This window comes from Bubalus kerabau, chromosome 6 (genome assembly GCF_029407905.1).
Source record: "Bubalus kerabau isolate K-KA32 ecotype Philippines breed swamp buffalo chromosome 6, PCC_UOA_SB_1v2, whole genome shotgun sequence".
NCBI lineage: Eukaryota > Metazoa > Chordata > Mammalia > Artiodactyla > Bovidae > Bubalus > Bubalus kerabau.
Genome location: NC_073629.1, coordinates 1,284,414 through 1,300,950, shown reverse-complemented (window position 1 = coordinate 1,300,950; position 16,537 = coordinate 1,284,414). Strand labels below are relative to the sequence as shown.

At 35.2% G+C, this 16,537-nt stretch overlaps 1 protein-coding gene across 10 annotated transcripts in view; it reads left to right on the top strand.

The window, feature by feature from the left end:
• DCAF6 (DDB1 and CUL4 associated factor 6) overlaps nt 1–16,537 on the top strand; it is a 183,810-nt gene that overhangs the window by 89,742 nt on the left and 77,531 nt on the right. For all 10 annotated transcript variants that reach the window (XM_055587162.1, XM_055587165.1, XM_055587158.1 and 7 more), the window contains exons 8-10: nt 3,732–3,825; nt 5,114–5,233; nt 6,692–6,952. In XM_055587162.1, the coding sequence (XP_055443137.1) occupies nt 3,732–3,825; nt 5,114–5,233; nt 6,692–6,952 (475 nt within the window). The remainder of the gene's footprint in view (nt 1–3,731; nt 3,826–5,113; nt 5,234–6,691; nt 6,953–16,537) is intronic.

Here is a 16,537-nt window from a genome sequence, read left to right as displayed (position 1 = left end):
ACTACACTTGGCATTTCAGTGTCAAGCTGCCCTGGCTTTGAATTGTGTTTATATCTCAGCATCAAGCTCTGAGTATTGAGTTGTGTCTGTAAACATCTGTGCCTTATCTTGATTTGTTTTGTGCATCAGTTAGCAAGATGTGTCTTAACGTAATTGCTTCTTTGTGTTACTCCACTTTGACTTATGAAGGATTTCATAGGAGCATTCTGCTTTCAGATAGCAGGGGGAACCTGTAACTGAAATGTGTTAGTATTACTTCCCATTCTACCACTAACACTGATCCAAGGCATCAGCACCTCTCCTGGATTATTATGATAGCTTTCTTACTAGGTTGCTGCTTTCATACCACCCTCTCCAATCCTTTAGCTACACAGTAGCCAAAGTAATCTTTTAAAACATAAGTCAAATCATGCCACTGTTCTGATTCACACTCCAAAATGGCTCACCACCTCACTCAAAACTGAGGTCCGTACAGTGGCTTCAAGATCTTGTGTTACCTGGTTCTTGTCACTTCTACGGCTCTCTGCTTTGTTTGCTCCGCTCTAGCCACATCCAGTTACTTATTTACTCAGGCAGGCTAAGTATGCTTCTGCCTTACAGTTTTGGCATTTACTTTGCCTGAAATGACCTCCTCCAGATTATCTGGATTTCTTCTTCCTTTACCTCTTACAGTGCTTTGCACTTGTTTTTTTCTCCATTAGACCCTAGCATACCACATTATTCAGAATTGTATCCCTTAATTCTCTGGTACTACCTATCTCCCTTTTCTACCTAATTTTATTCTATAACACGACTTTCTCTGTATATTTTACTTGTTTAATTTCATGTATTTTGTAAACTCTGTTACATTGAGAATTTTTGTATGTTTTGTCTGTTGATCTTGCCCTGATACGAAGTGTAGTGGCTGACACATAAAAGGTGCTGAAAAATTTCTTATGGAATGACTGAATATCATTTTCAGGGTTTTTTATGGAATGACTGACTGTACCATTTTCAGGACTCTAGATTATTTCACATATCTCTAAAAATCAAACTTGAGACTGTTTTTAACTTGAAGATCTTGTTCCAGATATACTTGCTGAGACTATAACATCAGTTCTTTGCTTGTATAATATAGAAATTTCTCTCTTGTAACCATGGAACAGAGCTCTAGTTTGTTATTCTAAGTACAGTTTTTATACAGTGTGAGGCTGTCTCTGGAAATGATTATTTGTCTGACATTTAAACAACTACCACACTAGGCATCTTCTAATTATTCTTTTTCACACTTGTGACTTCCTCTGCAGGTTTTGTTATTCTCAGTTGCTTTTAACCATACTTATATATAATATGGAATATTTTAGAGGGGTTTCTGTTTCCTTTGCTGAGGATGGAAAGTCCCCCATTTCCCCCCTACCCCACCCCACCCCCGTTCTCCTTGTTGCTCAGTATCGTTTCCAGGAGAAAGTAGAAAATTTACCACTAAGCTATCACTAAATTTCTATCAAAACGTGCTAAATTGTGCAGAGGAAAAAGTGAATGTTATGTTAAAATATAAGGGAGTGACCCACAACATTGGAGAAAATATTTGCAAATCCTACATCTGGTTTATGATTTAGAATCTAGTATCCAGAATATGTTATATAAAGAACACTTGCTACTCAACAATAAAAGGATAAATATCTTAATTAAAAAATTGATAAAGGATTTGAATAGACGTTTCTCCAAAAAAGATATACAAATGGCCATTAAGCACATATGGAAATGTTTAACATCACTGATCAAAGCCACAGTGGGGTACCACTTCATACTTACTAGATTGACTAAAAAAGCCAGTGACAAGTGTAAGTGTTCATGAAAATGTGGAGAAATCAGAGCCCTCATACATTACTGGTAGGAATATGAAATAGCACAGGTGCCTTGGAAAACAGCTTGGCAGTTCCTCAAAATTTAAACATGAAAGCTATCATATGATTTGGCAATTCCATGCTAGATTATATACCCAAGAAAATCGAAAACATGTCCCCATAAAAACTTGCATGTATGTTCATGGAAGGAGCTCAGTTTGCATTAGCTGATGAATGAATAAACAAAATGTGGTATATTTAAAAAGTAGAATATTATTGAGCCATAAAAATAGCAATGAAATACTGATACATGCTGCAGTGTGGATGCACCTTGAAAAATACTGTGCTAAGTGAAAGAAGTAATACACGATGACCACATATTATGTTATTACACTTACATGATGTGTCCAAAATAAGCATATCCATAGAGACAGTAGATGAGTGATTGTCAGGAGGTGAGTTGAGGGGCAAGTGGGGAGTGATGAAAATGATCTGGATTAGTGAGATACAAGTATCTGTATAGCTGTTGTGAATATATACCACTGATTTGTCTGCTTTAAAAGGATAAATATTTTAAAAAGGGTAAATATTATGGTATGTAAATTATACATCAATAAAAAGATGTTAAAAATGTGAAAGTTAAAGGGAGTGAGTAAGAGTGTCAGATACCATCAATATCAAATAGAAGAATCTCTAAAAGGTGCCATTCAAATTGGAAATTGATTTTTGATCATTTTATCATTGATCATTGAACTTAGCAATTGATCATTCACTGGTGATATGGGTGAGAATTCAGTGGAAAAATGAGTTGACTTCAGTGAATTGAGTGAAGAGTGGTAGATAAAAATAGAATGAATACAGACTTTTTAAAAGAAGCTTGACAGTAAAGCTTCAGAAAGCATGAGAAAAGAATAGATGCTGAATAGAAATATGAAATGGCAGTGTTTTACCTATTAGAAATGATAGGAACCTTTAGTACATTGTGAGGAAGAATCAAGAAAGAAGAGAGGAATGTAGGTATAGAAATAGAATAATTATTCAAGGAATGAAGTAAAAAGCACAAACAGAGATAAGGCTTAAAACAAATGATCCATCTCCTGAGAAAGATTGGAAGAAATTAAGAAGTAGATATAGATAAGTTTATGGAATGAAATTGAGGAAATTGATATCATTTCTGTAGAACTGACTTTATTTTTTTCTGAAGTAGTAGGAAAAGTTAGTAGCTGAGAATGAGAGCAACAAGGTAGAGTAAAGACACTGAGGTGAGTAATGCAGGTTGGAATAGATGCTGGGGGGAGAACCAGAGAGTGCATTGTCAGTAATAATAATAAAATAATGGTTACTCCTATTGCCAACTAGGTGTGTAGCTATTTTACCTACACTGTATTTATCATCATAATAGAAAACTTAGGCTTAATGTAGTTAGATAACTTTTCTCTTGTCAGTTGAAAGATGATGGGATTTGATATCACATTTACATGATTTTAAAGTTACATTCAGTCTTTAGGTTGAAGATACCAAGTATAGGCTGTCAACATCAATGGATATTTATGGCTGTCTTTCATACTTTGATTTTTTTTTTGTTGTTTAGTCGCTAAGTCATGTCCAACTCTTTTTTAACCCCTTGGACTATACCCTGCCAGGCTCCTCTGTCCATGGGATTTCTGAGACAAAAATACTGAAGCGGGTTGCCATTTCTTTCTCCATGGATCTTCTCAATCCAGGGATTGAACCATGTCTCATGCGTTGGCAGGTGGATTATTTACCACCGAGCCACCAGGGAAGCCCCGTATTTTGATTTAGCATCTCAATAAATAAAGTAAAAAAAAAAAAAAAGGAAAGAATCTATTAGACTTACAGCGTGCTTTATGAATTCAGCAAACGAGTTTTCTTCTCATCTTTTAGTTACGACAACCTCCAGTTAAACGTTTGAGACTTCGTGGTGATTGGTCAGATACTGGACCCCGAGCAAGGCCTGAGAGTGAACGAGAACGAGATGGTAACTATCCTTTGGTCAGCTTTTTAAAAATTAATATTTTAGCTTGTTTGCATTTTTTCGCTTTATAAGTGATATTGTAACAAACATCTTTGTACATATATCTTTGTACATGAACTTGTGCAAGTGTGTCTTAGGATGAAATCCTAAAAGTGGAATGTGTGGGTCACTGGATAAGTGGATTTTAATATTGATAGTTATCAAATTACCCTCTGAAAAGTATATACTATTTTGCATTCCCACTGAAAGTCTAAGAATACATTTTTTGCCACAGCAAGATTGGGTATTATCAAACTTTATAATTTTTGCCTTTGTATTTGCTATAGAGAGAATTGAAAACTCCCAGTTTCCAATCTGAGAGTTTTATAAGAGCACATAAAAAATTTTTTTTCCCCCTCCTATCAGATGCCTTTAATAGACATAAGAAACTACTCTTTGGGAGTGTTAAGATGGCACATTTAAAATAAAAGTAATGTTTGTGATTTTATATAATAAATGGGTCTATAGCCAAAGTCTTATTCTAATTTCTGAAATCTTTTAAGATCAAAAGCATATTTTCTAATATATTAGTGTTTGTATTATTTGACATCATATTTTAAAATATAGAGCTACATTATATAAAGGTAATAAAGCATAGAATAAATTCTATTTTCATAGAAAATACAAAAACAGTTTTTATTTTAAATTATATGATTGTAGAATAGAATTATCACAGTTTCAATTTGATGGGATAGTAAATTTGAAAATGCCCTTGGGACTACTCAAATATTTGAAGGAAGAAAAGAGGGGAGGAAAAAGATAAAATATTTTCTGGTTTCAGTTAATTTCAACTATATGTAATTTGCAGTAAATGATGATGAATACATTAATGATGATGAATAAATAAATTCAGTTTAAGGGAATTTAAGTGAGAGGGCAAACCTTCAGTTTAGGGAAATTTAAGAGAGAGGTCATACTTTGTTTTTAATCTGTTCAACTTAAAATTCATGAGCTCGTCCTATCTGTGTACTCTTAGGCCTAAAGATGTGGGTTGGGGTAAGGGTAGGACTGTGGAAGTAACTAAGGATTGACAAAGATGTAGGAGGAACTCAAAATGCAGATGAGAGTGATTCATATATACATTTACTATAAAATGTGATGGCAGCCCTAGTAGCTTTACATATGCATTCATATAATTTATTTAAGCATTTTGCTTTTTAAAAATTGCTTTCACTTTAAAGGCCTTCAAATATAGGTTTTTACATTAATGAAAGAACTAAGTTCACTGATAAGACCTGTTTTGTTATCATAGGAGAGCAAAGTCCCAATGTGTCATTGATGCAGAGAATGTCTGACATGTTATCAAGGTGGTTTGAAGAAGCAAGCGAAGTTGCACAAAGCAATAGAGGACGAGGAAGATCTCGACCCAGAGGTAATTTTCATTATTAATTAAAGCTACCAGAAAGCTTGCAAAAACTATTTTTTGAAGTCAATTTTATTTGTATTATCTAATGTATACCATATTTTATATCCTTAGTGATCATAAAGTTCTTATTGTATTGTGTGGAACAGTAGAGGACAAAGGGTGTTGGGTATAATTGTTCCTTTAGGTTCCTCTTGACATAGCCCTCATTGTTTGCTTTTCTCAAGTAAAGTAAGAGAATCTGATATTCTGCCTTGTAAGTCCATTTGTATGTATTCTGAAAGTGGATGTAGGTTAAACTCTGTGGATAAGTAAGTTTTATGTAATTGAATAGTTTCTTCTTTTGGTTATTTATATACAGTGGTTATTAATTGCTATTTCTGGCATTAGCTGACCTATTTTCATATTTTGGTTTACTACTTTCCAGCTTTATGATCTTTGACAACTTACCTATCTCTCAAAAGTCAGGAATATGAAAGTTAATTCCTACATGTTTTAAGTCCCAAAATGAAAATTTCTATTGAATTTCATTTAAAAATGGTTCTTGTTAAATTCTGCATATATAAACTTAAAAAAATTTCTTAGACTATGGATTTGCTTAAGGGTTATCACATTTGTGCTTAAATTTAAACTAAGATATATTTAAACCAAATAATTAAAGGAAAATTTATATTCTGTATTAGCATCTTTTAAGACATGAACTTGATTAATTCATTCTGTATCTTTCTTTTAATAATATAGATTTGAAGCAAAATCAGGGAAGTTTTTAACATTTATTGAGTGTTCTTAATTATTCTGTTGCAGATAGCACAAGGCCTGCCACAACACATTGCAGAAACTCAAGCCTTTTAAAATCATGATTGCATCATGTTGTTCAGTGGCTAAAGCGCTGCTGCCAGTGAAATGGGAATTGGGAACTTAATCCCATTCTGACCTAATTTAGCTTTACTCTTGTTAATAAAATTTTTCATTAAATATTTTCCTAAGGATATTATTATGTTACAGAGTGGAAATATATTGATATAAGTCCCTTATCCTTTCATTGTTGTTGTTCAGTCACCAAGTCGTGTCCAACTCTTTGTGACCCTGTGGACTGCCACAGGCCGGGTTTTCCTGTCCATCTATTAAATCAGAATTATCATCTTCAAACTTAAGGAACAAGACATTATTTATAGGCATCTTGCAAGCTGTTATTTAACATTGTCTAAGTCAAGCTGCGATATTGAGCATTTTGCTTGGAAGGTTGATTATTGTAACAGGAATGTGCCATAGGTAGGTTTTTTACCCCTATTAATTAGCATGTTTGATTAAGGTACCAAACCACCAGTGGGTGCTTTTGATATCCTGAAATTATCTATTTCTCTATGTATGTGTGTGCACATATATTTCTTGAACATCTCTCTTTAGAGGAGTTAGTTTTGGAAAGCATTTAGTATTTCAATTTGTATTACAATGTGTTTTTTGAAGGTGGGACGAATCAGTCAGATGTTTCAACTCTTCCTACGGTCCCATCAAGTACTGATTTGGAAGTGGGTGAAACTGCAATGGAAGTAGATACTCCAGATGAACAGTTTCTTCAGCCTTCTACATCCTCTACTGTGTCAACTCAGGGTCATTTGGCATCATCTTCTACAGAAAGCCCTCATTCTACTTCTTTGCTGTCTTCTCCAGACAGTGAACAAAGGCAGCCTGTTGAGGCATCTGGACACCGTACACATCATCAGTCTGGTGAGGATGTTATTCTTTAAATAGGCTGTGATTCTTCTGATGATTTTTGATAATGAAAACTTTTTAATGGGTTATTTTGAAAGAAACTGAATTATGTCAACGTATTCTTGCTGGAAAAAATGATCAAAATGACATGTAATATATGAATATGTAACTTAATAACAGAATTCAAGTGTGCCTTACTTGCATGAATTTTATCACATAGCAGGAAACTGCAGTTTACCCAAGACATTTCTTTATAAAATGTAAGTATCAGAATAGTGTTTAGACACAGTTTAATGTATTGACTTAATGATTATTGGCTTTAGTGAAGATATAGCCCTGGTTATTATTAGTTGCTTTGTATTTATTTATTTTTTTATGATTTTTCTTCAAATCATTAAATACTTTCAATACATTCTTTATGGTGAATTTTATATGGTCTTTTGTCATCTATATATGCAATTTACCAAAAGAATTATTTCTCCTTTATTTACATGAAAAAAATTTTAACAGATCTTTGTCTTCTTGGTATTTGATGTTAATGAAAAAAAAAAATCAACTTCTAAATTCTACTAAAATTGTATTTTCTTTTCAGTATACCTCATGTTCACACACCCCTCTTCCATGAATGTACTACTGTTTACATCAGTAATCTAGCATATATGTCTGTAGTTTACTTGGCATTTTAACTGTATACATGTAATTATAATAACCAGTAAGATGTTTATTCATATTTTTCTTTGGGATTTTTAAGGAAGTATTTTACTCATATATAATAAAAATATTAGCAACTAAAGATACAGCTGGGAGGCCTAAGCTAAAACCTATAAGAAGAATTCCTAACAGCTTTCCTAACTGCCAGATTTTATTTTTATTTATTTTTAAAATTTTATTTATTTATTTATTTTTATTTAAGTTTATTCTTGCTTCTCTGAAATTTGATACCAGATCACCAAATATGAGGTGTTTTACATTAAGCACTTTTATCAGTATATCCCAGTTTTGGTATTTTATTTCCAGTTTCTATGGGAATAGAAGCCAGTCAGTTATATGACAATTAAATAATAGATGAGTAAAATTTACCTATAAAAATAAGCTAAAGATGAGCTATACAATTAGGTTTTCCACATTCTCTGTATATTCTTGAAATATACAATATTTCAAGTTATGGGAAAATAACATATTTGGAGGGTTTGGGAAGCTGGGACGAAATCAGCTAAAATTTTGCTTTCGAAAACAAGTAAAATTGGCAAAAATAAGTTTTTAAAGTGATAACATTCTTCGGAATAATCTTAAAGAGTCTGATCAATTGTAAGTTTGATTACAGCTGAGCAAGAAGATTGTCTATCTCATTTTCATGTTCCACTGAATCTTAACTGATTCCAGTTGTTTCTTTAACACATTTCTGAGTATACTATTTCGTAGGGAATTTCATTTTTCCTTTTTGTCATAGATTCTTAACACATTCTAGTACTGCATTTCAGATTATTAAATCCTTTTTAATATTTGATGTAAGTGTTAGATACTGTAGTCATTGAATCATTGAAGAGAAAAAAACATTTTAGTGATGATCCTATGACATCGAACATTACTTAGCACTTTGTCTATAAGTTTTCAAAGAAAGATAAGAAAGACTTTTGACTGGTAGATTATGGAAAGAATTTTGGCTGACTAAACTAAGGAAAATGGAAATTTCCATGTTACCAAGATAGTATTGCTACTGAGGAAAATGATTTGATGTTAGATGTAACATCTAAAGATTATGTCTCTGATTGTTCTGAGAATAGGCCTTAGCATTTTAACAATAAGGACTTAATGCTCTTTATGTTGTGTTTTTTTTTTTTCTCAATCTTTTATTCAGTTCTAAGTCCAGATGGGTTTTTGGGTAGTAGGAATTGCCTATATTGGTGGGAGTGTTATCTTAGAACCATGATTTCTGTTACTGTCTTGCATAGAAATAGAAAAAATGAAAATGTAGCCTTCTTGCTTTTACTATGAATACCTATTGTAAGTGTTTGTATCTTTCATTTCTGTCCCTTCCTTTTCTTCTGTCACTTTTGCTGGGGTGAAGGAGAGGCCCAGTGGGAATGTGGGGACTTGCTGGGCAGCACTCCATCTCATTGAACCAAATTATTTGCCTTCTCTTAGTCTGCAACTGAGTCACTGAATGTTCGTGAGGAAATATGTGACCACAGACTTCACTGGGCGCTCCGCACTGCGTTAGAACAGTCTGCAACTGTCAGACTTTCAGCACTACAGTTTGTCCTCATCCTACTCCCTAGCCGATAACCTTCTTTCATTCATAGTAGGGGGAAAAAAGCATTCACTTTCCTACTTTTGAATCTCTCAGCTTTCCAGCATCTATACTCACATTGTCTATGACAGAAGTGGTCACATTGTGGGAAGAAGTGTATCTGCTCCTAACAGAAGCTAACCAGTGCAGTTTCTATCTCTTTCCATCTTTTCAAGGAGTTTGCTCCTTGTCCTGCATCTTTATTATTACCTTTTCTATTGAATTTTTCCTTTCCACTTCAAACATGCTCTATTATTATTTGTCTTAAAAAAATCTAATTGTCCCACATTCCCCTCTAGACTCATGTCTTTGCTCCTTTTATAATCAGACTCTTCATAAGAGTAGCTGACATATACTGTCTCCTTTTTCTTACCATGTTCCACTTATTTACCTACCAACCCTAATCTGCCTTTTAACTTCCTTTTTCACTGAAACTTTTTGTCAAAGTCACTGGTGACTTCCATTTTGCCTCAAAAGTATACTTCTTTCTTTTAACCCAGTTGTATTTAGCATAGTCTGTCACTTCTTTCTTGAAGCACTTTTCTTTTTTGGCATCTGTGATACCACTTTTGCCTATTTAACTCTTATTAGCATCTCTGGCTGGTTTTCAGTAACCATTGTTGATATTTCTTGTTCTATAATTATTTGTCAATGTTTTAGTGGCGCCCCATAGCCTGTGCTGTCTTCTCTACATGCACTCTGTCCCTCATAAAATTATATCAATTCCTGGAGCATTTAATATCTCCAAATGTATACTGACAATCTGATCTTCTACCCTGAGTTACATACTCCTGTGTCCAACTGATTATTTAACACTTTGTTTTGGTTATCTTTGGACATCTTGGGTATAATATGTCCAACTATAATTTATCTTCCTACCCTTCCTATCTCACTGATCTCTTTAATCTTGATAATTTCATATCAGTAAATTATAATTACTGCTTATTTGCTTATTTTAACAGACTATGGGTTACTGATTCCTTGCTTTTCTTCATGTCCCTCACCCAATTCATCATCTGTTTTTTCCGTATCTAAGATACCCTTTACTTCTTTTCATCTTACTGGATTGGCCAAAAAGTTCTCTCATGTTTTTTGCATAAGATGTTATGGAAAAACCTGAATGAACTTTTTGGCCAACCCAGTACTCTTATTCCCTTATACTTTATTGTCCATGCAGCAGCCAAAATGAGTATTTTAAAATATTAGATCAGATTATGTAACTTTGCCATCTCAAACTCCTCAAAGACTTTTGATTGCATTTATAAATATAAATAAAAGAGGAAAAAGAACTGAATCTTTATGGCTGGTGTCTTGTTTGCCTTTCTAGGCTCATTTCATGCCATACTCTGTCTTCCTAATGATCATTACACTCTAGCTGTACTGATTTCAGTTCAGTTCCTTGAATATGCCAAGCTTTCTTCTGCCTCTTTCTTTTGGATTGTGAGTCTTTGTAACAAACTTACTGATCTCTGTACTTGAGAAGCTCTTCCCTTGGCTCTTCCTTTTTTTTTCGGTTCTCAGCTCAAGTGTCACCCAAGGGAGGTCTTGCATAACTCTCATAGCTAGATTCATCTTCCTTTCCTTCCTGCCCCCAAATTTTATTGTGTCTTGTATAGCCCTGTTTATCTCCTGAAAAGCACTTATTAGAATTTGTAATTATTTTATTTTTTATTGATTTGTTTATGACTATTTTGTCATTAGAATATGCTCTCATAAAGACAAGAGATTTTATCTATCATAAGCCTCTTAAAGATACTGTTAAGTCCTTTAAGCTGGTATAACCTATGTAAGATATATTTAGCTATTTGATAGTCTTTATAGTTTCAGTTCCATTTCATTCATTCTGGATGTTTCCAGTAAGCTTCACAAATCTGATGATATCTTCGACTGAAGCGACTTAGCAGCAGCAGCAGGGAAGATGCTGTGAATAGATATCTGGTTATTTATTGTTTTTGGATTCATTATTTGCCCTTGGCTGTCCAGACAACATAAAACTGGGTACTTTTTTCTTACTTTGTTCCAGAAATATTTTATGGTAACTTATGGAAATACTTGTAAAAAATCATTTTGGTACATGATGAAATCAGGACAGGTAAAAATAAATACGGGTAGAAGACAAAATGGAGCCACGGTGACATGAATATATAAAGTGCATACCTGAAGAATAATGTATCTAGAGGGGGCCGCTGAATTGGCTTTGAGTTTTGTAGCTGAATTAGGAAGATAATATACTCAAATGGAATTTGAAGTCAGTTGGTCACTCTCTTTTTAAAATTTGAATTTCTTCACCCTTTGTATTCTTGAATTTTATTTTTATTCACATGGACTATTTGAAACTACATTCTATATACATAACACAGAATCTGATTAGACATTTTGATTCTTATTCATGGTCTTTTCTTGAATGTTTAGCAAAAGATGGTGCTTTTGAAAATATGGTTATTAGATTACCTATATAAAGACCAGAAAGACATGAATATGAGCTGAAATTATATAAGGTTAAAATGAAATCTTCATAATTTTATTTATAAAAAATATTTCAAAGTAACTACAAAATATTTTTTTCTTTCTCAATAATGCCTGTCAGACATCAGTTTTAGTTGTTTCTCAAACTAAGCCTTTGTGTGTTGTTTGTAATTTTTTCCCATGATAAGGAGCTTCTTGTAATGAGAGAGTGTTAAATGAGACAGTCATTCCAATGTGTTATACTTTAATTACCTCCTTTGGTCTTATTTTAATTTAAGAAAGAGAAGGTGGTTTCTTTGGATTGGGTAAGGAATATCAGTACATAAAAAATGTAGTTTGTGGGGGGCTCACCTTGAGAAGTGTGTCACCTAGAGGATCCATATGTTTCTAATTAAAGGACCCCTGCTAAGAGTCGGACTCGACTGAGCGACTTCACTTTCACTTTTCACTTTCATGCATTGGAGAAGGAAATGGCAGCCCACTTCAGTGTTCTTGCCTGGAGAATTCCAGGGATGGGGGAGCCTGGTGGCTGCCATCTGTGGGGTCGCACAGAGTCGGACATGACTGACACGACTTAGCAGCAGCAGCAGCAGACCATGAGAACTGAATTTTTTTATGATAGTACATAATGACTTATGTGTGGATTCCTGCTTATTTACAGATTTCTGTGTTGGCTCAGGTTTTGACATTTATTTAGGTCTATTCAGAATCTTTATGGCAGAATTGAGCTCTGTTGAAAAATTCCTGGGAAAGTAAAAACTGTGTAGTATGGCATAGCAAAGCAAACTTTTCAAAGCTCAGATAATCCAGTGTACAGTTTCCTTTAAAGGGTCAGGGTCTAGTCAGATGAGATATATGCAATTTAGAGAGTAGAAAAAACTGGAAATATTAGGTTAATGAGCACTTTGGGGAAACTAAAGAAGAGATCAGAGGACCTTGTAAATCAGTAAAGGAATGACCAATTCTGATTTCGGAGATAGCAGTGAATGGTGACATGAAGTGAGATCTTAGTTCTCTGCCCAGGAATTGAATGTGTGTAGCCTGGCCTCCCTGGTGACTCAGTGGTAAATAATCCATCTGCAATGCAGGAGATGCGGGCTTGATTCCTGGGTCAGGAAGATCCCCTGGAGGAGGTCATGGCAACCCACTCCAGTATTCTTGCCTGGGAAATCCCATGGACAGAGGAGCCTGGCGGGCTACACACAAAAGAGTTGGATACAACTTAATGATTAAACAACAACAACAAAAAGCCTGGATGAAAACCCGAAATCCTAACCATCAGACCAGCAAGTGCTCCTGGCTAGAAGCAAGTTTTCCCTGGCTCTTGCCCCAATTGAAAAATGCATTTCTCATGGAGGCAAAACTGTTAAAACAGGTACAAAGTTTATTATTAGAGACACAGCACAACAAGTGAGAGAGCAGGCAGAGAAATGGTTTAGTTAAAATTGAAGTAAGGCAGAGATGCACACCCTGAGAGATCCTCCCTAATGTGGAGGAGCACATTTAACTTCCTAAAGAGGAAGTTAAATCATTTATGTAGAGCAGTTCTTCCGGGTCTGTTATCTTTGGCCAATTACCTGGTTTCTTTTTCCACATCTGACCTTCTTTAGGACCCTCTCCAACACACGTGCACAATTTTTTCCAAAATGATTTCCAGCCCAGAGGCCAGTGGGTCTCCTGTGGCATCACACATTATGGGTTGGTACCCCCTCCTTTTGACCCCTGGGGAGCCTTTTTGAACATGCTCAGTGTCTCCCTTGCCCCAAAGATAGATAATCCTCGATCTCTTGATCTTTTCCTTACCAGGGTTTAGCCCTTCTCTGTTTCTGCCATGGCTATTGTCTAAAGTGTCCTCAAGGAGACAAAGTCAGGCTATTTACCCAATTTCTGTTGTTATGTCTGTTTCTAAAGGAGGCTGGTTGTAAATATCTAACCTACCTCCTGTCTCAGGAAATGCAAATAGGAGTCTAGTTTAAGTGTCCAGCCTGAATGAAGCCCATCTTTTTAGCCCCAAGAAATGTAAACATGAGGCCAGTTGTAAATACCTATCCTGGAACCCATCTATTTCCTGCCTCTGTTGTAGGAGGAAAAATACCCAAGGATCACTTGGACAAAGGAGCAAGTTGGGAGTGATAGCAAGCAGATAAAGTACCACCAAATTACATGTAAAAATAATCCAGCGTCCAGGACAAAAGAACCTATGTATTGGAAGAGAGGCAGGACTGGAGGTTACAACCAGATGGACTTTCGTCGGGTCTGTGCTGTGCTCTGTTTAGTTGCTCAGTCGTCTCTGACTCTTTGCGACCCCATGGCATGTTCGTAGCCCGCCAGGCTCCTCTGTCCATGGGATTCTCCAGGCAAGAATACTGGAGTGGGTTGCCATGACCTCCTCCAGGGGATCTTCCCAACCCACAAATCAAACCCAGGTCCTCCCACATTGCAGGTGGATTCTTTATCGTCTGAGCTTACCTATAGTTTATTGTTGTTTTACATCAGTAGGAATTGTCATTATGGAGACTTGCCTAGATTCTTTAAAAACAAGAAGAGTAGAGTTAGTAGTTACTATCAGGAGATGGAAGTACAAATTTCCCATTAGCAGTTCCTGGCTCATTGTTGAGCATTTTTTGTTGTTGTTATTGTTTTTAAAATTAAGCCCAAAGATACTTGTTGTATTCACTTTTGATTTTGGCTAATGTTAGCAAAGACTAAGTCTCCAAGCATTTATTCATATCACAGATGGTATATGTTTGTTTACACATTTTTAAAAGAATGTAATATATATGTATCTTTCATGCCTTTAATATTTCAAACTGCTAACAGTACTATTTGCTCAGACTGGTATTTCTGCTTGGAATTTTAATTCAAAATTTGCCTTTCCTATTTAGCTCTGTGATGACTTCTTTCCCTAACCTCATTTTTTTTATTTTTTTAAACTTTTAAACATACAACCAGCCTTGTAAGTAAGCAAACAAATCCTTCGAAAGGCACTGGGAGCATTGAATTAATGTTCATGGCATTATCATAACTAAATCTTAATTTTCCAAGTTATAGAACATCGCTGCTTATACTTAGAGCCTGCTACAATAGATTTGCTACATCATCTGTCTTGTGGGTCAAGGATGGAGACTCATATCCCGATAAAACATTTGTCAGTGCAAGAGAGATGGTTTGAAACAACCATTAAGTTGGATAAATATTTTGTGATTTTTTTTAAGCATAATTTGATGTATCTGTTCTCTCTCTCTTTATAGTAATTTCTTGTGAAGTATAAAATGACAAACTTCCTGGCTGCATAATAATGCTTTATTTTATATTGCTAAAAGTGTTACTACTATGCTGACAATAACTATGAATATGTATATACTTAAAAAGAAGATAGAATAATATTGAGCATTACAATTTATTTGTTAGTGAATACTATCCTACTTGATATGGAGAATTTTCTAGGAAGAACTGGCAGTAAAAGACTGATGATACTTGAATTGTGAAATCTTAACTGCCAATTGAATAAAATACTTTATAAATAGAGGACATGGTAACAAAGGTTAGTATCTCTGGCATGATTGATTCTGAAACAATAAACCAAATTTGCAGTCTTATAATCTATATAAAAGAAGCTGAAGAGTGAAAAATCTGACTTAAAATTCAACATTCAAAAAACTAAGATCCAGTCCCATCACTTCATGGCAAATAGATGGGGAAACAATGGAAACAGTGACAGACTTTATTTTCTTGGGCTCCAAAATCACTACAGATGGTGACTGCAGCCATGAAATTAAAAGACCCTTGCTCCTTGGAAGGAAAGCTATGACCAACCGAGACAGCACATTAAAATGCAGAGACATTACTTTGCCTACAAAGGTCCGCCTAGTCAAAGCTGTGGTGTTTCTGGTAGTCATATATGGATGTGCGAGTTGGACCATAAAGAAATCTGAGTGCCAAAGAAGTGATGTTTTTGAACTGTGGTGTTGAAGAAGACTCTTGAGAGTCCCTTGGACTTCAAGGAGATTCAACCAGTCCATCCTAAAGGAGACCAGTCCTGGGTGTTCATTGGTAGGACTGATTTTGAAGCTGAAGCTCCAATACTTTGGCCACCTGCTGCAAAGAACTGACTCATTTGAAAAGTACTTGATGCTGGGAAAGATTGAAGGCAGGAGGAGAAGGGGATGACAGAGGATGAGATAGTTGGATAGCATCACTGACTCAATGGACATGAGTTTGAGCAAGCTCCGGGAGTTGGTGATAGAGAAGGAAGCCTGACGTGCTGCAGTCCGTGGGGTCGCAAAGAGTTGAACCCGACTGAGTGACTGAACAGAACTGACTAACTGAAAGTTATTTGGTAATTTATATAATTTGCTGTGTCACTGAGAGAAATTCCATGTACTCCATACATCAAATCTACAACTAATTTCTACCCATACACTTGGTAGTACATCCACTTTATTAGAGTGGATGAAATTTTTATGTACATGTCTAAAGCCAATTCCTCCTCTTATCTACTGCAGCTCATCTCTTTTGGTCTACTCAAGGACATCATTCCTGCATTTGCCCACTTCTTCTTATCTTCTCGCCTCTTTCCAATTAAGTATATATCTGTCAGTATACAAATATATGTAGTCTGTCTCAAACTAAAGCAAACCTCCCTTGATTCTATTCTCCCACCAACAGTCAGCCAGTTTTCTCTTTTCCCCATTCACAGCAAAACTTCTGGGAAAAGTACATATGCTTTGTCCCTCTCCTTCTTTACTTCCCTTTTGTCTTGAACCTGTTCCAGTCAGGTTTTGGCCTCTGTGACTTCACTGAAATGGCTCTTGTCAAGCCATTTTCTTTGTGGTTAGTTCTTG